Raw genomic sequence first — 25256 nt, 5'->3', positions numbered from 1 at the left:
GTGCATATATATATATAAAGTATATAGAAAATGAATAAATATCTATATATGTATAAATATATGTATTTGGACGGAGACAGAGTGGCTGAGGGCGTGTGTGTTTCCTTTTCCCTGCAGGTCACTATGGGAAGGATATTTATCGCAGTGGAGGGCCAGATCTCCATAATTTCATCTCCTCCGGCTTTGTCACGTTAGGAAGAGGACACACGAAGGGTACAGTGGAAACCATTTTTTGCTAAATCCAATGCAATGAAACGATTGTTTGCGATCCGAACTCGGAGCCGGGTGCCCGCAGCTGGAGCGGGGCAGGCTCGGGCTGGGCTGGGCAGGACCTGCGGGTCCTGGCAGGGCGGTACAGGCTCCCCCGGCTGGGCAGTGCCTCCTGCAGCTCTGGGTGTTCCTGGCTGCTCCCACAGGGAGGGCAGCAATGTCCATCTGGCCCAGGGCAGGCAGGGACCACTTCCAGACTGTGGGGCTGGAGCTCCTTTCTTTCACTTCTGGGCTTTTCTTTTAGTTATTTATTTATTTAAATGGTGGGGCGGGGGGGGGGGGGGGGTTATGAGGAATATTTTATAAAATTATTTCTTTTTAGCTCCTATATTTTCTGTGTTCCTATAATCTGTGATATAATGTACAAACCAGGAAACCACAAAAACCGACATGTGCTGCTGTGTGTATGTTCTGTGTACATGTACTGTATATAAATATCTGTGGAGACACAGCTTTAACACAAATAACCGAACACCCAGGGGGTCCTGGTGCCACCAGAGCCGTGTCCTGGTGCCACCACGACCCCCAGGCAGTGTTCACTGATGATGCTTTTGGTGAGTTGTTCTGGTGTACAGTGAGACGTGCTCGGAGTGTCCTCCTGTCCCCAGTGCCACCGGTGGCCTGGCTGTGACACGGGGGGTGCATGTGCCATTCCTGTCCCCTTCTGTGTCCCCAAGACTGCTGTACCCCCTGCAGACACGATGTATGTGGAGATTCCTCTCTCACCAATGTACTGTGTCCTCGTGCTCGCCTGGTTGAACGCTCCTGTGTTGTTTCTGTGGATGACCGTGACTCACAAATGATTAAAAGACCTTGATATTTTAATTTTTTTAATTTACTTTTTTCCTACATTTCCTGCACTTTTTCCAGTTCTCCACGAGTGTCATCCAAAGTAGTGTCGGTCCTGTAGAACTGTCAGAGAAGAAACAAATATATGTATATTGTCTGTGTATGTCTGTGTGTGCTTAAATAAAGTTTACTGAGGCTGAGGCAGCACCCGTGGGACTTGTAATCCAATATCCTGCAATCCCAGATTTGTAATCCAATACCCTGTAATCCCAGATTTGTGATCCAAAACCCTGAAATCCCAGTCCTGTAATCTCATATCCTGTAATCCAATACCCTGTAATCCCAGATTTGTGATCCAAAACCCTGAAATCCCAGTCCTGTAATCCCATATCCTGTAATCCTATACCCTGAAATTCCATATATGTGATCCAATACCCTGAAATCCCAGTTCTGTAATCAAATACCCTGAAATCCCAGTTTTGTACTACAACACCCTGAAATTTCAGATATGTAATCCAATATCCTACAATCCCAAATTTGTAATCTCATCCCTTCAATCCCAGATTTGTAACCCAATCCCTACGATCCCAGATTTGCTATCCAATCCCTCCAATCCAATATCCTGAAATTCCAGTTTTGTAATCCAACACCCTCAATTCCAGTGCTATAGCCCAATAACCTGAAACTCCAGTTTTCCAATCCCTGCAATCCCGGATCTGTTATCCCATCCCCACAATCCAGATTTGTTCTCCCATCCCTGCAATCCCAGATTTATAATCTCATCCCTGCAGTCCCAGTCCAGCTCTGCACCAAGGGAAGGGAAGCAGAGGAACCTCAGGTGGGCTGGGAGCTGCACTGGTTCCAGGGAGAAGCCAGGGGTGACATTTCACACAAGGTGTCCCCATCTCAAAGGGGTTTTATGGTCACATCCTGCCACATCAGGAGTGTTTTTAGGGTCAGGTAGCAAAGGTACCCCAGGAGTGATGGTCCATGGACTGGGGTGTCCTGATGGGCTCCACCAAGCCCTGGAGATCCCTGAGCAGGGCCTGCAAACCCAGCCTTCAGTCTCAGGCAGGTCAGTTATCCTCACCTCACACCCCTGAGGCACCTCCCAGCAGCTTGCTGGACAAAAAGGCTGCTCCCAGTTCCTCCCAGGTGAGAACAAAACCTCCTCTGCTCCTCCAGCTGCAAAGGCTCTGCTCTCCTGTAGGTGAACCTGGGGTTTCCACACCTTTTCCAGAGCACATTTCCCGTCCCTGGCAAGAGGGACAGTGGGCACTGGGAATGCAGCCTGGTCATCCACCACAGCCCTCAGACAGGGGACGTTCCAAACAGAAAAAAGGCTTTGTTCTCTCAAGAAATGGATATTGGGCTGTTTATGGACATCAGAATGGACTGGCCTTAGAATTTACCTTTCAGCTCTAAATCCACTTGGGTTTTGAACAGTGCTGTAATGTTCATTTCCAGTTTCTTAATGGCAAATTCTCCCACGACTGGGTGATGAGAGTGACAAACACCTCACACCTGTTGCAGGACCTGCTTGTGCTCACGTGTGGCTTTGTCTGTGTCTGTGACATGAGCTGATTGTCCATCTGTGCTGTGACAGGGGGCACGTGGGAACTGAGGGGTTCTGTCATTGGGATTGTGCCTGAAATGCTTGGATTTGGGGAAATATTTGACAGATTTGAGTTGGGGAAATCTGTGACAGATTTCCTGAGTTCAGCTTGAAGTCACCACCCAATACCTGTAAGAGAGTTTCAGCCAGGGCTCTAGATGAGTGGGTTTTGTGCTCTTTTGTCCTATTCCTATTTAGGTGAGCAGGTTCTGTGTTCTTTTGTCCTATTCTTGTTTATCTGAGCAGGTTCTGTCCTGTTTTCTCCTATTCCTATTTAGATGAGTGGAGTCTGTGATCTTTTCCCCGATTCCCATTGAAATGAACAGGTTCTGTGTTCTTTTGTCCTATTCTCGTTTATCTGAGCAGGTTCTGTGCTCTTTTGTACTGTTCCCATTTAGATGAGTGGGTTCTGTGCTGTTTTCTCTTATTCCTATTTAGATAAGCATGTTCTGTGCTCTTTGTCCTATTCCTGTTTAGATAAGCAGGTTCTGTGCTCTTTGTCCTATTCCTATTGAGCAGGTTCTGTCCTGTTTTCTCCTATTCCTCTTTAGGTGAGCAGGTTCTGAGCTCTTTTCTCCTATTCCTATTTACATGAGTGGGTTCTGTGCTCTTTTGTCCTATTCCCATTCAGATGAGTGGGTTCTATGCTATTTTATCCTATTCCAATTTAAATGAGTGGGTTCTGTCCTGTTTTCTCCTATTCCTATTTACATGAGCAGGTTCTGTGCTCTTTCTCCTATTCCCACTGAGATGAGCAGGTTCTGTGCTCTTTGTCCTATTCCTATTGAGCAGGTTCTGTCCTGTTTTCTCCTATTCCCACTGAGATGAGCAGGTTCTGTCCTTTCCCAGTTCCAGCCCTTGTTAACCTCACCCTGCCCTGTGCAGGGGGTTCTGCCCTGCACTGCACGAAGCCAATGAAGTTTCTCTCAATATTTCTCTGCACTGGGAGACACATTTTTGGTGTTTTCTCAACTGTGCTGTGGCAGAACTCCAAGTGCTGAGTAATATTTAAGAGCTCATCTATTTTGGGCAGAAGACAAAGACGTGAGCCATGCCAAAGCACCATGGATACCAAAGCAGCAGAGCCACGTGTGTGCCATGCCCAGGCTGGGCAGGATGGGCATTCGTGGCTCTTCCATGGCATTTCCCTGGGCCATGCACCCCTGAGGGCTCTGGAGCCATTCCAGTGTGTGTTCCCCAAGCCATGGGCAGTTCCTGTGCTGTCAGGATGGTCCAGGGGTGAATCCTGGCTCTTCAGGATGTAGAATTCCCTGTGGTGAGGCACAAAGCAGGGCTGATCTCATGCCAGGTAAGGTAGGAGGAGGTTGGATGGTTGGTTCTGAGGTAGCAGCTTGTAATTCTGTGTGGAATTGACCACCAGCCATGCATCCCTGCCTGCTGTCTGGGAGCTCTGGAGCCATTCCAGTGTGTGTTCCCCAAGCCATGGGCAGTTCCTCTGCTCTCAGAATTATCCAGGGGTGAAGCCTGGCTCTTCAGGATTTGGTGAGGCACAAGGCAGGGCTGATCCCACCCCAGTTAAGGTAGGAGAAGGTTGGATGGTTGGTTCTGAGGCAGCAGCTTTCAATTCTGTGTGGAATTAACCACCAGCAGCTCTGAGGGGTTCACTGGGAGGGCACAGGGCACTGAGCCCCCATGGAGGGAGGATGGCTCCCACATTCCTGCGTGGGAGCAGCTCCTGCTGCTGCTGGTGCCGTGGGAGGGTTCAGAGCTCCGGGGACACACGTGGGAGACAGGAGCCAGCTCACCCCTCTGGGGTTGAAATCCCAGCTCCCTCAGCCTGCTCTGAGCACCCTGGCACTGCCCGTGTCCCACCCTGGCACTGCCCGTGTCCCACCCTGGCCTGGGCTGTGCCCTCAGGGCTCCCCAGAGCTCTGGCACCCACCCAGCCTGGAGTGATTTACAGCCACAGATTTGGGATAAACACCCCAGAGAGGAAACTCATCCACTCCACACTGCCTACCCCACATCATATTGCTGGGGTTTTGCATAAAATCCTGTCATTTCGTTTTTATTTTATTTTCATTTTGGTTGTTTTTTTACTTTGGTTTGGTTGGTTTTTTACTCCCAGTCTCAGACCTTGCCAATAGTTTCCCAGTGGGATGGAGCTCCCTGGGTTTCAGAAGTCTGGGCCAGCAGCAGGAGCTCTGGAGAGATGGTAACTCAGATGAAAACCTCTGGTCAGCACCCAGCAGCTTCTTTGTTTTCCTGGGGGCTCTGCAAGAGTGTGAAAACAGGGAGGTTATTTTCTGTTCCTGATGAGGATGCTGCATAGTGAGGATGTGTGGTGGTGTTCACAGGGGTCTGAGGATGAGGGAAGAGACAAGGATTTGACTCCATGTTTCAGAAGGCTGATTTATTATTTTATGATATATATTGCATTAAAACTATACTAAAAGAATAGAAGAAAAGGTTTCATCAGAAGGCTAGCTAAGCTAAGAATAGAAAGGAATCCTAAAAAATTGTAACAAGGCTTCTGTCTCGGACAGAGAGTCCGAGCTAGCTGACTGTGATTGGCCATTAATTAGAAACAAGCACATGAGACCAATCACAGATGCACCTGTTGCATTCCACAGCAGCAGATAATCAATGTTTACATTTTGTTCCTGAGGCCTCCCAGCTTCTCAGGAGGAAAAATCCTAAGGAAAGGATTTTTCATGAAAAGATGTCTGTGACACTTTGGCAGCAGCCAGAACTCTACCAAAACTAATCAAATGGTACAAAACAATTTACACACACACATTTTAAATGAAATCTTTCAGAATTGCTGTTAAAATCAGTCAGAGGTTCTGTTAATATCTCTCATTTGTGCCCCCATCTCATCCTTACATTTACAGGCCCCCATGGGGTTGGTGCTCCACACTCATTTTCACCTGCCAGCCAGGTGCCAGTTTGTCACCTGCCACCCAGTGCTCCCAGCCAGGTGCCAGTTTTTGCTGCTGTTTATTTATGCCCTGTGGTGGTGTTGACAGGGGTTTCAGGATGAAGGAAGAGACGAGAATCTTGACTCTATGTTTCAGAAGGCTGATTTATTATGATATATATTATGTTAAAAGAAAATTATATACTAAAAATATACCAAAAGAATAGAAGAAAGGATTTCATCAGATGGCTTGAAAGGAAGGAAAAGGAATGATAATAAAATCTTGTGACTGACTAGAGAGTCTGAGACAGCTGGACTGTGATTGGCCATTAATTAAAAACAACCACATAAGACCAATCAAAGGTGCACTTATTGCATTCCACAGCAGCAGATAATCATTGTTTACATTTCATTTCTGAGGCTTCTCAACTTCTCAAGAAAAAAAATCTTAACAAAAACATTGTCATAAAATATGTCTGTGACAATGCCCAAACCTGTTTTACCCACTGTCCTTTAAATCCAGAAATCTGCATCACTGACTGACAGCAGGGCTGGGACATCCTGTGCAGCACCAGAGCAGGTCATTCCTCCCCTGGGATCCACCATCTCCCATCCATGGTGTTCCCTCAGTGCCCATCCTTGGCTGCTTTTCGTGCAGGCTGAGCTGCCTCTGACAGGTTCTGTATTTCAGCACTGACAGGTCTGGATGCAAACCAATCTCAGTGCAGACGCCTCAGCTGATGGAGAGCATGGAGCTGCTGCAGGCTGGAACACTGGGGTGGCCCCTCTGCCCCTCTGGCACACCCTGCTGCCTTGGGGCACCCCAAACTGAGCCCCACTTCCAGCCATTTCCTCGGGACTGGTGGGGTTGCTGCTCCATTGGCTGTAAATATGATTCAGAGATGAGTGGGAGAGAAAGATTTATTAATTTGCTCCTCATTAGCAGTTTGAGAGTTCTGATTCCCCCCTCCAACAGTGCCCTGGTTCCCTGCTGCCATGGCTGGTTCCCCGTTGCTTGCCTTGCAGCTCTGTGTTCCAGTTCCTTTCCCAAAGTGCTGCTTTGTACCCTTGATTTGTTATTTTGGGGTCTTATATTACACCTGTCACAACTTCCTGGGCCCAGCACAGCTACAAAACACGCAGTGAATCAGCTCCAGGCTGGAATTTACTGCCTGCCCCATCATTAGTAATCCCCACTCGCAGCACACTCATTATTACAGGCGAAGGCAGGACTTGGAGGATCATTTTTTCCACACCTGCACCTGTAACTTGCCATGAATAGATTTGCAAAAATTGAGGGTTAGGTGTGCTGGGTCCTTAAACACTTGTTAGAAATCCCATCAATGGAGAGCTGTGTAGCCTGAGCCCGCTGCATGCCAATGAATCACTTTCTGTTTATCCTGGATCATTTCGGATGATTTCCATGCTGCCTTGCTTAAGATCACCCACATCCCTGATTCCAGATGAATCCCAAGCCCTGCACATTCCGACACCTAACTGTATTGCCTGGGAAATAGGATCATTGGGATGGGGAGGGGGGCCTGGGAGCTGTGCAGGAACATTCCATGACGCAATAGGACATTTCAAGCCTCTCTGAATTATTTAGCCTCCCTCAGACGTGGCCCAGCCATTTCTCAGCAGAGTCTGGACAGCTCTGGTTTTTATAGCCCTGGGATCAGCCAGGTGGGAGGAGAGGGGGGAAAGGCCACGGGAAACATTCCAGGGGCTGCAGGGCTGTGGGAAGGTGTGACAGTGTTCACAGAGGTCTTATGTTGAGGGAAGAGACGAGGATCTGACCCCATGTTTCAGAAGGCTGATTTATTATTTTATGATATATATTATATTAAAACTATACTAAAAGAATAGAAGAAAATGTTTCATCAGAAGGCTAGCTAAGCTAAGAATAGAAAGGAAAGAATGATAACAAAGGTTTGTGGCTCAGGCTCTCTGTCCGAGCCAGCTGACTGTGACTGGCCATTAATTAGCAACAAGCACATGAGACCAATCACAGATGCACCTGTTGCATTCCACAGCAGCAGATAACCATTGTTTACATTATGTTCCTGAGGCCTCTCAGCTTCTCAGGAGGAAAAATCCTAAAGAAAGGATTTTTCATGAAAAGATGTCTGTGATGGGAAGGGATGGGGGAACAGCAGCAAAACCCCCTCAGTCCCCGGTGTCCCCTCCTGCACGGAGCACTGAGACAGCAGAGCTGGGGAGCTCCTGTCCTAATGCCCCAGGAACCTGCACAGAACCTTCTGGGATGGGGCTCTCCAAGCCTGGAGGGATCTGAAATGCAGGGAGCTCTCAGAACTTTGGGCCTGGAAGCCAAAGATGAGAATTAAACCCAGGATTTGATCTGAGACCTTGGAAAAGACTCCAAAACTCAGGTGACAGAAGCGAGAATGTGGATTTGGAGTTTGAAGCTGAGACAGGTAAAGCTAAGTGGAGGAAAGTTTAAATTTTAGAGTTTAAGATATAAAATATAAAAGTAGTTACAAAGGTAACAAGAATTTTTAGAATGTACTACCGTAGGTTTGTGTGCCATAACAAGATTGGCTAAGAAAGCTCATACTGTAGCATGAGTCCATAAGACAAAATATTTAAGCATTGGGTCAAAACAATCAATATCCTTGTTTGCAGTGTTTTATTGCCAATAAATGTGGCATTCACATTCCCTAACCATGATTCATTCGCCCAGGTCTTTCTCCTGGGAAGCTGAAAGGCCTCAGAGAAAAGGAAACAATTCTTATCTCATTTGCTTCTCCTGTGTTTTTCTCCTTTGGAATGTGTTTGGAGATTGTTTACCCACAGGTGATTGTTTCATTGCATTCTGCTGTGAATGTTTTGACTCATTGGCCAATCAGGGCCAAACTGTGTCAGGACTCTGGAAAGAGTCATAAGTTTTCATTATTATATTTTTAGCCTTCTATAGGTATCCTTTCTGTATTCTTTAGTTTAGTATTCTTTAATATAGTATAATAAAGTAGTAAATTAGCCTTCTGAGAACGTGGAGTCAGATTCATCATTCTCTCCCCTCGTTGGTGTTGCCCGCATTTACAATAAATAAATCTTTAAAAGGTCTTGTAACTGAGGGTCTTGTAATCTTCTGAGCCATGTGGTGAAGGTGTGAGCCAAACTCACCCTTCGTGCCGAGGTAGAAGATATGAAAAATAGATCACACCATCTAAAGCAGCTCAGAGGTCCCATCTCAAATTTATTCTAAATTCCCACACCAGCCAGTGTGTCCCACACTGTTTGCAATGAGCACAAAGGCTGGCTCTGAGAGCCTCCCTGGAGCTCTCTGTTCCTTGGAGCTGCAGGGAGATGCCCACAAGCTGGGCATGGAGCACCTGGAGATCCAGGAGATCCCTGGGGCTCCTCCAGAGCCAGCTGTCAGATGGAAAGGGAGCCTTTTGTCTCCTGGAGATCCCATTCCTCACCCATCCACTGATTTGGGCATTTTTGACTTGGCCTGATCAAAGGGGACAAGGACAGGACTGTGGTTGTCTCTTCTTTCTCTCTTAGAGACTGTGGAAGCCAAAATCTTGTGTTTGAGGCCAGGAAAGGCCACCAGGGCCTTTCTGGGTGTGCACACCCAGGATTAGCAGGGTGTTTTGGCATCTGGGAGGTCACAGGGCTTCCCTGACTTTGTGTGGGACAGACCCAGAACTTGGGACTCTCCTTCCCCACTGGAAGGTTCCCTCCAGTTCCCCTGCCAAGGTAAATCCCCCAAGTTCTCATTCCCTGATTCCCATCTGCTGCACCCAACCCTCTGCTGTTCCAGTTCCCATGCCAAGGTAAATCCCCCAGGTTTTCACTCCCCTGATTCCCATCTGCTGCACCCAGCCCTCCGCTGAGCACCATGGATGGGTTTCAATCATCACCTGGAGCTCCAGAATGGATCCCTCTGCTTTCTGTATGCAATAACAGGGTGACAACATGAGTGACAGTGGCTGAGAGGAGAAGAAAGGAGTCCTGCCTGTTCCTGGCTGCCCTTTCACAGGGAGTCTGTCAGCTCCCGGGGATGTTTTGGCAGATACCTTTGAAAGCTGAGCTGAAAGCTGGGGAAGAGCTGGCAGGTACAGCCCAGCTGTCTGTGAAAGTGGAGCTGCAGCTGCCTGCCACCAGCTCCTCTTTGAAGAACGTGTTTTTCTCTATTTATGATCAAGAACCGTTTGCATAAAGAGCCCTTCTGATTTCTTGCTATGGTGTCGCTGAGGATCTCAGGCTGCTTCTCTCCCCAAACAGGGAATTTCACCTCCATGCATGCTCACCCTGGAGCTGGATTATGTGCCTTTGGCAGGGCTGCATTCTCTCTTAATCCTGCTTGCCAGTTGCAAATAAGAAATTCAAATATTGTGAGAAGAACTAGAGACTCCTGGCAGCAGAGAGGAGGCTTTGCAGAGGGATCTGTAATTCTGAACCATCTGTGATCTCTCCACAACAACATGGTCAGAGTCTGGCAGATGGAGAGCTTGAGCACTCCCAGAAATCCCAAAAATCTACTGCTCCAGCAAAGCCAGTGTGTTGGGCACAGTTTATCTGCCAAAGTTCCTTGGGAGGAACTCATGATCTGTGTGAATGCAGATTCAGTGATGAGGGGAGAGAATGATGAATCTGACTCCATGTTCTCTGAAGGCTAATTTATTATTTTATGATACTATATTATATTAAAGAATACTATACTATACTAAAGAATACAGAAAGGATACTTACAGAAGGCTAAAAAGATAATAATGAAAACTTATGACTCTTTCCAGAGTCCTGACACAGCTTGGCCCTGATTGGCCAAAGAGTGAAAACAACTCACAGCAGAATGCAATGAAACAATCACCTGTGGGTAAACAATCTCCAAACACATTCCAAAGGAGCACAACACAGGAGAAGCAAATGAGATAAGAATTGTTCTCCTTTTTCTCTGAGGCCTTTCAGCTTCCCAGGAGAAAAACCCTGGGTGAAGGGATTTTTTTCAGAGAATGTGAATGCCACATTCATGAGAGAAGAGGTTTTGGAGCCACAGGGCTCAGGTTTGCCTTCCCAAGGCATCACCTTGGTGTTCCCATGGAGCAGAGCTGCCAGAACCTGACCCGGGGCTGGGTTAAACCTGGGATTTTCTGCCTGGCAGGTGAAAACCAGGAGTAGCTCTTTCCTCCATGAGTGGCTGCAGGACAGGGAGCAGCATTCCAGCCCTGGACAGGGATCCATGGAGCTGGCAGCCCTTGGCCAGGGACAGATCTTCTCATGGTACCTCTTGTGCCTGCTGGAGAGCCCTGCCAGCCAGTGAATGAGCAGGGAGCTGGGGCTGCCAGTGACTCCTGTGGTGCCACACAGCCCTGGAGCTCAGCCCAGAGCCACAGAGCTGAGTCCAAGCCCATTTCCTGCCAACAGTGGGAGCTTGTGATGGATTTCACTGCCACTGCCTTGGACCTGCTGCAGAAAATCAACTGGTGTGAGCAATGCAGAGCAGCCCACGGTGCTGCTGCACATCTGCCCCTGCTGGAAGGGGGTCTGCAGCTCCCCCCTGAACCTGGAATGTACTCAGGATGTGTTAGAGCCTTCTCTTCTCTTCTCTTCTCTTCTCTTCTCTTCTCTTCTCTTCTCTTCTCTTCTCTTCTCTTCTCTTCTCTTCTCTTCTCTTCTCTTCTCTTCTCTTCTCTTCTCTTCTCCTTTTCCTTTTCCTTTTCCTTTTCCTTTTCCTTCCCCTCTTCCTTTCCCTCCTCCTCCCATGCCCAGTTTCTGTCCCCAGAAGGAATCCAGCCAGGGAACTGCTCCCTGACTCCAGGATTTGCTGCTGGGAGTTTGTTCAAGCTCTGGGATCAGCACAGGACCAGGCTGAGCTCAGGGATCACCTTCCAGCTAGGATAAGGAACATATTTGTGTTTTATATTTGTATAAAATATTTGTGCAGGCAGAGAGCTGCAGGTCTGCTGAGCCCAGCTGTGCTTCAAGCCCCATTTCGGAGCAGGGCCGGGCTCTGTGCTGACAACTCCTGGATTGCTCTTTGGAAACACAGCCCTTCAATGTTTTCTTCAGGAGCTCCACCCCTCTCTCTGCTTGTCCTGTCAGCACAGGGCCCCTGTTGTTTCAGCCCAGATAAAACACCAGGGTTTATTTCAGTGCCACTAACTGGGGTTCAGGGTGGTATTTTCTGGGGTCCCCCGTGGCAGGAATGATGAATCTGACTCCATGTTCTTAGAAGGCTAAATATTATATTATATTATATTATATTATATTATATTATATTATATTATATTATATTATATTATATTATATTATATTATATTATATTATATTATATTATATTATATTATATTATATTATATTATATTATATTATATTACTATACTAAAACTATACTAAAGAATAGAGAAAGGATATTTACAGAAGGCTGCAAAGAATGATCATCGTGACTCTTTCCAGAGTCCAACACAACCTGGCCCTGATTGGTCATTAAGTTAAAATAATTCACATGAAACCAATCAAACAATCACCTGTTGGATAAACAATCTCCAACCACATTCCAAAGCAGAAAAACACAGGAGAAGCAAATGAGATAATTATTGTATTCCTTTTCTCTGAGGCTTCTCAGCTTCCCAGGAGAAGAAATCCTGGGCAAAGAGGATTTTTCAGAAAATCTGAATGTGACAGTTGAGTTCAGATCTGCTTGGATAGCAGGAGTGCTCAGTCTATAATAGGCATCTCCTCATCTTCATTTTAAAGCAGCAAACTAAAAATAGAGCCAGTTCAAAGATAGGTGATGAGAACAACCTGAGGTTTGGATTAGAGAGCAGAAAGGGAATTAGGAGTTTGGAAGTGCCTATGCTGGAGGGAGCTGTGGATAAAAGTTTGTGATGTAGATTTGGCCCAGAGAAGGCAGCTTGGGGAGTTCTGCTCCTCCTCCCTGCGTGGAAGGCATGGATGGAAGGGCTGGGTTCAGAAGGGAGAGCAGGCAGTGCTGTTGTCCCAGGGTCACCCAGGGTGTCACTGCCACAGCCTTCTGAGGGTCACGGGGTGCAGGACACAGCCCTGGCCTTGTGTGGGGAGGAGAAGGCACAGCCAGAGGACAGAGGGGAGTCCTGGAATGCTCAGGAGGAGCATGGAGAGCTCTTGGGGCTGCAGGAACCTCCCTGAGCTCCTGCTGTCCCTCAGCCCCCAAGGCACGGCTTGTGCACCCACAGGCTGCCAGAAATACCCTGAGCTCGGCCCAGTTTGTGCTGGGAGCTGAGGGAAACTGGGACACCCCGAGTGAGGGAGGGTTGGGTCACCCTGAGAGCTCCCTGAGCCTGTGTGGGGACAGAGGTGACATCCCCACAGCCGTGTGGCTCTGCTGAGGGGACACAGCTCTGATGCTGAGCTCAGTGGCCTCTCACCTTTTCCTTCTCAGGGCTTCCTGACCTTTCTGCAGCTCCAGGGGCTGCAGCTTCAGGTGATGCCTTCAGTTTTAGCTTTCATATTTCCCAGGCTCTGCACCGCATTGGTAAATAACTCTGAACTCCACAGAAAGTGTCAGCAGTTCTCCTCACAGCTCAGGCACACAGAACAATCCTTTTCCAGCCCCAGAACCAAGGACACCGCTGCAGCTTCAGCCCCAAAAGGTGCAAACAACGGGGAATGGAGGAGAGCAACCTGGGAGGGTGGGACTGCATCCCCTGGAGCTAGGATTGGACACTGAACCCCACATGGAAATGGACCAGAACTCATCAAAGGGTGAAAACTCCTGTCTCTGAGTCCATCCTGGGTCCATCTTGGGTGCAGCCCTGGCTGGGCTCTTGCACTGCCCAAGGTGGATCCTTTGAGGCCTTTTAATAAATCCCCACTTTAACTCCGCCCAACCTCTCCAGCCATCCGAGGTGCAGGTCCAGCTCATCCTGTGCTCACCCAAGGGCAGAGCTTTGGCTGCTGTGAGCTGCCAGGGAGTTGCTCAGAGTGAAGGGCAGCCCCAGCAGAGAGCCAGGAGTGAGGATTTGCCATGGATGGGTTTTGGGAAGGTCTGAGCTGGGAATGTCTCCAGCAGAGTCCCATCAGGGCAGGAGCTGTGCAGCAAGGACTGGCCATTCCCCCAGGACAGCTCTGCAAGATGCAGCCCCCCTCCTCTTCCTCCTCCTCCTCCTCCTCCTCCTCCTTCTCCTGGTCCTCCTTCTGCTCCTGCTCCCCTGGCACTCCCTGAGCAGCTCTGGTGCCCAGCAGGGACAATGCTTCTGTCACAAACCTGCTCGAGGCACCCCCCGTGCCTGCCAGGGAGCAGAATAAAGACAATTTCCCAGAGAAGTTGGATTTATTTGTGCCTTTGTGGCTCTGTTCTGAAAGCACAAATAATATCCCTGAAGAAGTGGCACGGAGTCCATCAGCTTCCAGCTGCTCAGAGCCTCCCTGAGCTGGGGCTGTTCTCATCCTCCTCCTGCAGGAATTGATTGACTCCGAGATAAACAGATCAGGCCATTGCTGTTCTCTGCTCTAAACCCTCTGAAAAACAGGTCCTGTGCCTCGAATCAGAACTCCAGAGAACGGAGAAGGTCATGGCAGGGAGAGCAGGAGGGCAGCCCTACAGCTGGAACTGCCCCCTGCCCCACAGCTGGAACTGCTCCCTGCCCCACAGCCCCACAGCTGGAACTGCCCCCTGCCCCACACACTCCCCTTTCCCAGAGGATCCTGGCTGCAGCCCCAGGGAGGGAGTTTGGGAAGGTGCTGGGGTTGGTTTTGGGTCAGGGTCTGGGTTAGGGTCAGAGTTTGGGTTTGGGTTTGAGTCAGGGTTTGGGTTCGGGTCAGGGTGAGGGGTTTGGTTTAGGGTCAGTGGTTGGGTTTGGGTTTAGGTCAGGATCAGGGTTAGGGTTTGGGTCAGTGTCAGGGTTAGGGTTTAGGTTTGGGTTAGGGTTACAGTCAGGGTTAGGGTGCATTTTTAGGGAAAAAGTTCTTGGAGGAACATCACAGAATTCCAGGATGGTCTGAATTGGAAGGGAAGCTAAAAATCACCCAGTGCCACCCCTTTCACGGCAGAAACACCTCCCACTGTCCCAGGCTGCTCCCAGCCCCAGTGTCCAGCCTGGCCTTGGGCACTGCCAGGGATCCAGGGGCAGCCACAGCTGCTCTGGGAAATCCGTCTCAGTCCCTCCCTACCCTCCCAGCGAGGAATTCCTTCCTATATTTTCCTAAATATTTTAAAGATGAGAAAGAAACTTTCCTTCTCTTTTGATTTGCAAAGTTAATCTGGCAGGAAGTGAACTGAGGAGCTGGGACCTGCCAGGACTCCCCCCAGGCACGTTCCAGGAGCTCCTGTTCAGCTGGAAGGATAAATCCTGCTGGGACATCTGTGGAACTGCCTTGTGAAGAGCAAAGCTCTTTGATTATCCTGTTGCTATTTGTCAAATGCAAAGGACCGTGTAAAAAATCATTTTCAGCCTTCAGAACTACTCTCCTTTTGCTCTGCTTTTGATGTCTGAAGAGAAAATAGCCCTGTGAAGCAACTTGATTTCTTCAGAGCTATTAACCAGTCTTGCAGGGTCCCAGGGTGACATAACAGGTCTGCTCTGACTCATTCCATTTAAGAGTGTCTCCTTCCAGACAGAAATAGCTCAGTGTGCAGCCATAAAAAACATGAATCAATTAATGTCTTCTATTAACTAGAAATGCAGATAAATCTCCTCAATCGTGGGAATGCAAATTCCTGGCTCCTCTCCCTTCTCCCTCCCTGTGCTCTTTGTATTTGGCTCCTTCCTAAATTGAACTTTTCTGGGTGTTGAATCCAGGCTCACATGGTTATTTCTTGTGGTTATTTTTTGTGCTTTCTTTTTGTGGTTATTTTTGGTGGTTACTTTTTGTAGTTATTTTTGGTGGGGTTTTTTGGTGGTTATTTTTTGTGGTTTTTGTGGTCATTTTTGGTGGTAATTTTTTGGTGGTTATTTTCTTTGGGTTTTTTTGGTGGTTATTTTTGGTGGTTATCTTTTGTGGTTATTCTTTGTGGTTATTCCTTGTGGTTATTTCTTGTGGGGTTTTTTTTCTGGTTATTTTATTTTTGGTGGTTTTTTTGGTGCTTATTTTTGATGGTTATTTTTTGGTGGCTATTTCTCTTCCAACTTCATTGTTCTGTGATTCTGAGCCAGCTCTGGGGCTGTGTAGGCTAAGGGGGTTGCTGGACCCTATGGCAGGGGAAGGAGGGAGGGAGGATGCACAGAGCAGGAGGGGCTGGGGAGCCAAAGAATCCCAGGATGGTTTGGGTTGGGACGGACCTTAAAACTCATCTCATTGCACGTCTGCCATGGCAGGGACACCTCCCACTGTCCCAGGGACACCTCCACTGTCCCAGGTGCTCCCAGCCTCATCCAGCCTGGCCTTGGGCACTGCCAGGGATCCAGGGGCAGCCCCAGCTGCTCTGGGCACGCTGCCCACCCTGCCAGGGGTGAATTTCTCCCCAGTATCCCCTCTCAATCTACTTTCCTTCAATTTAAGCCCTTCCCCCTTGTCCTGTGCCTCCATGCCTTGTCAATCATCTCTCTCCATCTTTCCCGTAGCTCCTTCAGGTCCTGGAAGGAAAAAAACCAAAAACCATGGAACAAGTGTAGGGTTCCCATGTGTGAACAGCTCTGGAAAATGGGAATTCCAGGTGATCTGCAGTGCCATGGACTCAGCAATGCTGCTGTGCACAATTCACCCCAGACACAAAATCCTTTCCTCTTGTGGCCTGGCTCTCCACTGCTGGGGGAGAGGAACCCCTTCTTCACCATCTCTGCTCTGGAAGAGGAGATCTCAGCAATTTCGGGGTCAGTTGGACTCCAAAGCTCAGGATCAGTCTGTCTAGCAGCTCCTCTGCACCTGCTGCTAGGTGATAATGACTTGAAGAACAGAATTAATTAGGCTGAACCCTTCCATGCTTATTGCATCTCTCAAGGTGGATTTTTCTCTTTTTACTTTTTTACTACTCAGGGAAAAAAAAAGTTTCATCCTTTTCCCAGTAAGAAATAGCAAGGAAATGATTTGTCTGGATTTTCTTAACCATTGAATTGCTTTCAATGGTTAATAATTTTAATTTTAATTTTATTTTTATTTATTTTATTTTTAAATTTATTTTTAATTTTAATGTTTTAATTTTTTTAATTGCTTTCAAGCAGGGTTTGGTGGGGGTCTCTGGGTGTCCATATTTTCTTCCACTTTTTAGACTTATACCAATGAGCAAAATATTTTCTTCCATCTTTTAGTCTTAGACCAAGGAGCAAAATATTTTCTTCCACCTTTTAGTCTCAGACCAAAGAGCAGAAGCCCCAGATGATCCCTGCCTGCTTTGGGGGGACAGAGGTGACAGCAAGGGGTGCAATCCCCTGCATTGATGGCCCAGTCCCTGCTCAGGGACTCTCATACTGACCCCATGGCAGATCCCATCCTCTCAGCCCTGGGGCACATCTGGGGTGATCCTGCCCCTCTGGCCAACCTTTGGGGCACATCTGGAATTATTTCCCCCCGTGCCCATCCTTGGGGGCACATCTGGGGTGGTCCTGTCCCTGTGCCAGGTCAGTGCTGTACCCAGAGTGGGTGGCAGCTGCCCCCTGATGCATTCAGTGGATATGAACTCAGCTGAGGGCTCTCAGATTGGCTGCACAGGGTGTGAGCCGTGCTATTCAGCAGAAAGCAGAGGCTGGGATTGCTCAGGACTTGTCTAAGGAGGGTTTCTCCATTCCTGGTGGTGTCCCAGGCCAGGCTGAACAGGGCTGAAAGCAGTCTAGGACAGTGGGAGGCATCCATGGGACAGTGGAAGGTGTCCCTGCCATGGCAGGGGTGGCTTTTAAGGTCCTTTCCAACCCAAACCATCCTGTGATTTTCTGTTTCATTTGTAATTATTATTATTATTATTATTATTATTATGGTTGTTGACTAAAGGGATTTCAGTAGGGCCTCAGAGCTTTGATCTGCACTGTGTGGCTGCAGGACAGGGAGTTGCTCCCCAAAGTGCTGAGAATTTCAGTGGTGATGACACAAAAATATTGTTATACCAAATTTAAACCCCTAAGAGCTGCAGTGGCCCCAGAGCCTGAGTTCAGACGCTCTGCTGAGGCTGGGATGGGTTGAAATTGGCCCATTTTCCTCCATTACAGAAAAAAACCCTGGAATTATCACTTCAGATGGGGCTGTTCATGCTCAGAGAGGTGACGTGGGCAGGGCAGGTCCCCAGAGACCAGGGACAGCCTCAATGTCACCAAGGGTGTTCACAGGGATCTGAGGATTGGGGAAGAGATGAGGATCTGACTCCATGTTTCAGAAGGCTGATTTATTATTTTATAATATATATTATATTAAAACTATACTAAAATAATAGAAGAAAGGATTTAATCAAAAGGCTAGCTAAGAATAGAATAGAAAAGAATGATATCAAAGGTTTGTGGCTTGGACTCTCTGTCCAAGCCAGCTGACTGTGATTGGCCGTTAATTAGAAACAACCACATGAGACCAATCACAGATGCACCTGTTGCATTCCACAGCAGCAGATAATCAATGTTTACATTTTGTTCCTGAGGCCTCCCAGCTTCTCAGGAGGAAAAATCCTAAAGAGAGGATTTTCCACAATAGATGTCTGCGACACCTCAGCTGTGACCCCACTGAGGTTCCTGTCCCACCCCCCTGCAATCCAGCTGCTGGGACACCTGGGGACACCTGGGGACTCCTGGGGACACCTGAGGACACCTCCTCCCATTTCCCCACTCCCAGGGCGTGATGGCCCCGTGGTGTTGGGCTGTGCTCCCCTCCTGATCCCAGCCCTGCTGAGCACCCTCCCATCACCCAATTAACACCAGGGCTGTAATTACTGCCATTATCACATTACTGCCATTATTCCTGTTCCAAAGCAGCGTTTTTGTCCCTCATTATGCTGTTTCTGTTGTGCCCACGATTCAGATAAGGAACCAGATGCTCTGCCTTGCTTCAGAGCTCCCTGGTGCTGGTCGCTGCCACATCCCCTGTGCAAAGTCAGCCCTCACCCCGGAGCACTTAAAAACCTAATTGGAGCAGACAGAGCAGCACCATCCTCATCTCCCAGCACCCTTCAGGACACCCAAGGTCACTTTTTGCCAGATTTCCCAAGGATTTGGGAGAGCTCCCAACATTCCTGTGTTGTTTTCCTCCTGAAGCACCCACCCAGCCAGGCAGGTGTTTACCCTGCTTGTGTTTATCTCTGACAGGTGTCCTCTCACTGAAATGCATTTTTTTTTTCCTAAAATCTCAGGCTATAAATAAATGACTGAAGGAGAAAGATGTTGAGGATAAGAGACATTGAGGGGCTAGAGGGTGTGGAGGGAAGGGAACAGAGCTGGGGATGGGCTGGAGGGGCTGAAGGAGATGGGAAAGGGGCTGAGACTAGCTTTCTAATGTCTCCTTTCTCTTTCTTTAGTGTAGTTTTAGTAATATAATATAATGTAATATAATATAATATAATATAATATAATATAATATAATATAAATCAGCCTTCTAAGAACTTGGAGTCAATTCTCATCTCTCACCTCATCCTGGGGACCCTCACAACACCCCAACAAGGTGCTCCAGTCCCTTTATCAACTTCCAGGTCTCCTCTGGAATTGCTCCAGCAGCTCCTTGTCCTCCTGATGTTGGGGACACCAGAGCTGGGCACTGTTCCAGTGGGGTCCCACATACAGAATCCCCTCCTGGCCCTGCTGCCCACTCCCCTTTGGAAATTCCAGCCCAAATCTCCAGTGGAAGGTCTGGGACCACCAATCCCAGCAGCACACCTGATCCTGGTTTTAGTAAGAGCAGAATAAAGCTGAATTTTCAACAGGGACCATCCAATTCTCAGTGTGGATCCCTCTGGAGCAGGTCCAGCACGTGGACTTTGCAGTGTGACACAGGAGATGGGATTATTGCTCCCTGAAATCCACAGAGATTCTCCAAATCTGCCACTTGCTGTTAGAATGCTTCACAAGCCCTGGGAGAATGGCAGCATCCTTACCCAAAAGGTTAAGCAAAACATAATGAATGGAAAAGATGAGCTGTGACAGGACTGAAACAGGAATTTTCAACTTTTGAAAAGCATCCAGATATTTAAGGGCTTTTAAATGAACTGGAGATGTTGTGTGAAATCCATTTGGTATGGAAACACTGAAATGCACTTTTAAAACTCCAAGCAAACCAACCTTTTCAAAAGCATTCCACTAACACTTTTAAAGAGTCAGCTGTGTCTGAAACAAAACCCAAACTTGGCAAACCTTGCTGGCCTGCCAGGAAGTGCTGAGGGTCACAGGGGCAGAATTCACCCTGAATTTCCTTGGCTTTCCCCATTGCTGACTTCTCCAGAGGTGCAGATTATCCAATTTTGTCCTTCCTTTACATGTAGCCCTGGAAATTGAGCTGTGGGTTTACTTCCTGCTGATCCTACAGGAGATCAGCAATGGTGGCTGGCCAAGGCCTAGCTGTGTCCATCACACCCCCATCCCATAAGAACTGCACTTTAGTGTTGGTTAGGCTCCAGGACAGGGCACACAAACCAGGGGTCTCCCAGACCTAGAAAATGAGCTCTGGATCCTGCTGATCCCACAGGAGAGGACCCTCCAATGATGCTTGGTCAAGGCCTGGCTGTGTCCATCCCACAGGAGCTGCATTCTGGGGTGGGTTGGGTTTCAACACAAAGCACACAAACCAGGGGTCACCCAGCACTGGAAAAGGAGCTCTGGAATTATTTCCTGCTAAACCTATAGGAGAGGACACCTTCAGTTCTCTGTTGGCCAAGGCCTGGCTGTATCCATCACACCTCCATATCACAGGAGCTGCATTTTGGAGTGGGTTGGGCTCCAGAACTGGGCACACAAACTAGAGGTCACCCAGCCCTGGAAAATGAGCTCTGGATTTAGCTGCTGGTGATCTCAAAGGAGAGGACACCCCCAATGGTGCTTGGCCAAGGCCTGGCTGTGTCCTTCACACCCACATCCCTCAGGAGCTGCATTTTGGGGTGGGTTGGGCTCCAGAACAGGGCACACACACTAGAGGTCACCCAGCCCTGGAAAATGAACTCTGGATCCTGCTGATCCCACAGAAGAGAACACATAAATGATGGTTGGCCAAGGCCTGTCTGTGTCCATCACAACCACATCCCACAGGAGCTGCATTTTGGAGTTGGGCTCCAGGACACGGCACGCAAACCAAGTGTCACCCAGCCCTGGTAAAGGAGCTGTGGGTTCAGTTCCTCCTGATCCCACAGGAGAGGACACCTTAAATGGTGGCTGGCCAAGGCCTGGCTGTGTCCATCACACCCATATCCCATAAGAACTGCATTTTAGGATTGGGCTCCAGGACAGGCCACACAAACCTGGAAAAGGAGCTGTGGGTTCAGTTCTCACTGATCCCACAGGAGAGAGCACTCAAATGGTGTCTGGCCAAGGCCAGGCTGTGTCCATCCCACAGCAGCTGCATTTTGGGGTGGTTGGACCCCAGGACAGGCCACACAGCCAGGTGCCACCTGGGGCTCTGCTCCTGCAGGTGACAGAGGCTCCTGGGGCAGGTCCCCGGGGCACAGGGTGAGCCCCTGGCTCTGCCTTGCCCACCAGCAGAACCAGTTTGTGCTGGGCCTGCCCCAGGGAGGCTCCCACCCTTCAGGGAGGGTGAGTGGCTCCGTGAGTGCCCCAGATCCAGCAGAGTCATGTGGCTCCAGCTTTATTTGCTGTTATTGCTGCTTTCAAGTGGAAAATTGATATAATAGCAGTCCTTTCTCAGCACACAGCAGTCTGCACATTTGTACAATGTTCTTTGAGGACGATCAGCAGCCACTGGCATAGAAAAGTGACAGATGCTGTCTGCAAATAATGAGCTGAAGCAGTTTCCTTTGGAAGGGAACTTAAGCAAAGTCCCTTTGAGTTTGAAAAGCCAGAGAGGTTCCCATGTGTCCCCAGAAGCTGCTCAGAAAAGGCATTTTCTAGTAGCTCATGTGGCATAATTATTCTGTGGCTGTTTCTCTCACACCAGCTCCTCTGGAGGGAGGGAATGACCCAGTTCCTGTTTACTGAGCCTCTCCTGCTGGGGACAGGCATGAAAGAGAATGAAGTTTATGGTTCTGTTCCCTCCTCCAGCGTTCCAGATCTGCCCCAATGCCAGGGATGAGGAGCACAGTGGGGGATGAAGCACATCCCACACCTTGGGGATGCTCACATCCCTTCCTTGCAGCTCACACCAGAATTGTTGCAGCCCCTGAGGCCTGTGAGGAGTCTCCTGTCACAGACATCTTTTTATGAAAAATCCTTTCCTTAGGATTTTTCCTCTTGAGAAGCTGAGAGGCCTCAGGAACAAAATGTAAACAATGATTATCTGCTCCTGTGGAATGCAACAGGTGCATCTGGGATTGGTCTCGTAGAGTTGTTTGCAATTAATTGCCAATCACAGTCAGCTGACTCGGACTCTCTGTCTGAACCACAAACCTTTGTTTTCATTCTTTTCTATTCTTACCTTAGCTAGCCTTCTGATAGAACTTTTTCTCCTATTCTTTTAGTATAGTTTCAATACAATACATATTATAAAATAATAAATCAAGCCCTCTGAAACATGGAGTCAGATCCTCATCTCTTCCCTCATCCTCAGACCCCTGTGAACACCATCACACTACTCAAACACAGCCCCATCCCTGCAGCCCCTGCCTCTGTTCTTATCGTCCCTCAAACCCCCAGAATGGATGGAAAAGGCATTTCCCAGGCACAGAGAGCCCAGCAGGACACGAGGAGCCCCATTTGGAGGGGCTCTGTGTGCCCATGGAAGTCAGAGCTGCCTTCTCCAGTAGCTGTAGAGCAGCCTCAGGGCCTGCACACACATTTCCTCCAGGATAAACCATCTGCAAGCAGGTGAGGACAGGAGGAGGCTGACCCAGAGCCAGGGAGGGCTTTAACCCTTCCTCCAGGCAGGCTCTGGATTGAGAAGGATGTGGATAAAACATCCAAAAACCTCTCCGGAACATCCCTGTGGGGAGGGAACAGGATCAAAGGGACAAGGACCAGTCCTGGAGGACAGTTCTGTATGTGCAGATGCAAGGGCAAGGCAGCAGCTGGAGGAGAAACTGAAGCCCTAAAAAAGCAGCTCTGAGGACAGGCAGGGGCAGGGGCTTGGCCCAGCCTCAGGCAGGGACAAACAGCTCCTCTGCATTGTCTTGGGTTATTTTTATCTCCCTTTGGTGCCTCTGAAGGAAGGCTGAGCATCCCTGGTGTCAGAGGAACCCAGAGCTGCCTTTGTCCTCTTCAGTCTGTGCAATTTCCCAGATGAGCAAGCAGAGCAGGGCTTTGGGAAGGGCTCCCATGGGGAAAGGAACCTCCAGGAGCTCTGGCCCTGTGTTCCCTTTCTCTGTGGGGCTGCAGCACATGGGAGAGGGAGGCTGGGTGCTGTCGGTGGCCATGAGGCCAAGGGTGCCCATCCTGGTGGGCAATGGAGTGGCCGTGTCCTGCTGTCCCGTCTGGGATTTGGGGATGGTGAGCCCGATTTGGGGCTCACAATCTCCTCCTGCCAGAGAAACGGGCTCTTGATGGAGACAGACAGATGGGGCAGGGTTTGAAAGCATCCCCGAGGGCACCAGGGCTGGAGGGAGGGGAGCTGGGGGGCTGGGAGGGAGCAGGCAGCAAGCAGAGCCTGAGGAGCCACGGGAGGAGGAGGAGGATGGATGGATGGCCTGGCATCCCCCCCTCCCCTTCCAGCATCCTGCATCCCTCCCACCCAGCATCCCTGCATCCCCCCTCCCCTTCCAGCATCCTTGCATCCCTCCCACGGCAGCAGCAGCATCACACCCTCCCTCCCTCCCTCCCTCCTGCAGCTCCCTGTGCCTGCAGAGGCCTCTGCTTCCTCCTCCTCCTCCTCCTCCTCCTCCCAGCCACAGTTACCGGGAGCGGTTCCTTACCTTGCCCGCAGGTGTTGCAACACGCAGGGGCTGCGAGGATGGCGGGGCTCTGGGACCCCGGGCTGTAAGAACCAGACAACGCCGGGCTGGGGTCGCTGCGTTGTCCCGGCGGCAGGGACAGTGCCACAGGCTGGCAGAGACGCAGCAGGGACAGTGCCCAGCCCTGCAGAGGTGCAGCAGGTTGCAGACCAATGGCAGAGGTGCAGCACGTTGCAGAGGTGCAGCAGGGATGGTGCCCAGCCTTGCAGAGGTGCAGCAGGGACCTTATCACAGGCTGGTAGAGATGCAGCGGGGCACTGCCCAGCCCTGCAGAGGTGCAGCAGGGACGGTATCACAGGCTGGCAGATGTGCAGCAGGGATGGTGCCCAGCCCTGCAGTGCACAGGACCTTTCACAGCTGCAGAGGGCAGCAGGTTCAGACCCACTCACCGGGCGGCACGGCACGGGCTGCCCACTGCTGCAGGGACACGCACAGCAGGTGCGTGGCCGGGAATAAAACAATAAAATTCAGTCCCAGCTCCTGCATTCCCCGCTCGTTTCCCGGTGCCTGCCTGCAGCACAGCCCTCTCCCTGCTCCCAGCACAGCTGCACGCTCTGATCGATGTGTTTGGCTTTGCATCCATCCTGTGCAGCTGCTGTCACACCCTCGGGTGGCACTGACATCCAAGGGCAGCTCTGGGCTCTGTTTTCTGTCATTCACCGTCTGTGGCCTGAATGCAGAGCCCAGGCAGACTCCTGCTGGCCCTCTGGAGAGCGGGGTTCACCACAGCCCCTCCTTGTCTGCCCCCCAAATGAGAGCCAGGCTTAGGATCCCAAAAATCCACCCGGCAGCCGGGCACTCTGCTGCACAGACAGACAGGGCTGGGGAGTGAAAGCCAGAGGAAAAACAGAGTTCCCAGTTTGTTTACTACCTCTTGGCACACATCCATGCCCAGCTTTTTATATCCCAGTGCCAGGCTCGGCAGCCTGGGAGAGCAGGATGGGCTCGGGGGAACCATCCCGGGACCCTGCAGGCTGCTGCCCCCACGGGAAATCCCAAATTGGGAATGCAGCAGTGGGACTGTGCCTGTGCTGGGGAGGGATTGCAGCCCCAGCTGCTCGGGGAACAGCTCTTCCCTGGCTTTCTGAGCTGCCACAGAGAGCAAAGCTGACGTCATTTCTGAGCAGGGAAATTTGTGGAGGTTTCTGGAGAGAAAGGCTAATCCAGAAGTACTGATATGCAGGGTGAGATTTAGATGTAAACCCAGGCTCGCAAAAGGAGCGATTTGGGCAAAGACCTACATTCCCTGATTCAAGAGAGCAGCCAGTTTTAAAAAAATCACAATTCTGTGACTGTTTTGTACCTGACAGTAAGGAAAATGTGACCATAATGCTTTTTTCAGCTAGAAGGCAATTCCAAAATAAATAACCATAAAAAGAAAGAAAGAAACATTAAGCATTCATTAATCTAAAACTAGTTTCACCAAGCATTGACTTCAACCCCCACAAAGCCCCACTGCTTGTGCTGGGTGTGACAAGAACAATGTCACCCCTGTTAGGTGACAATCCCAGGATGTGAGTGGTTCCAGGTTCCCCAGCCAGGCAGGAGCAGTGGGAATTATCTTTGCAGCCCTCACAGGAATGATTTCAAACCAAGGTGTCCAACCCATGGTGTTTCATGGTGAGGTTTTGGTTGGGGCATGCTCAAGGTTATCAATTAACATTCAGAGAAGTTACTGAAATAAAGGGCATAAAGAGAAAATAAAGGGAGTAAAGAGAAAATAAAGGGAGTAAAGGGAAAATAAAGGGAGTAAAAGGAAAGTAAAGGGAATAAAGAGAAAATAAAGGGAGTAAAGAATGTGGGA

The 25256-nt window shown here is 49.4% G+C and overlaps 1 protein-coding gene and 1 long non-coding RNA gene across 4 annotated transcripts in view; one reads left to right on the top strand and one right to left on the bottom strand.

Annotated features, from left to right (window-relative positions):
• Nucleotides 1-25256, top strand: part of SHISA6 (shisa family member 6) — a 149543-nt gene that overhangs the window by 32977 nt on the left and 91310 nt on the right. For all 3 annotated transcript variants that reach the window (XR_010442335.1, XM_064728783.1, XM_064728782.1), the window contains exon 4: nt 118-213. Coding sequence is in view for 2 of the 3 variants with exons in the window: in XM_064728783.1 (XP_064584853.1) it covers nt 118-213 (96 nt within the window). In the remaining variant the exon portion in view is untranslated. The remainder of the gene's footprint in view (nt 1-117; nt 214-25256) is intronic.
• LOC135455512 (uncharacterized) lies at nt 1131-24198 on the bottom strand. The gene is made up of 3 exons (XR_010442336.1): nt 23414-24198; nt 4772-4909; nt 1131-1182 (listed from the first exon to the last, which is right to left on the bottom strand). It is a non-coding gene; the product is annotated as an uncharacterized LOC135455512 (long non-coding RNA).

The sequence above is a fragment of the Zonotrichia leucophrys genome, chromosome 18 (genome assembly GCF_028769735.1).
Source record: "Zonotrichia leucophrys gambelii isolate GWCS_2022_RI chromosome 18, RI_Zleu_2.0, whole genome shotgun sequence".
Lineage (NCBI taxonomy): Eukaryota > Metazoa > Chordata > Aves > Passeriformes > Passerellidae > Zonotrichia > Zonotrichia leucophrys.
Note: the sequence above shows the minus strand (reverse complement) of the source record. Positions and strands in the feature narration are given on the sequence as shown.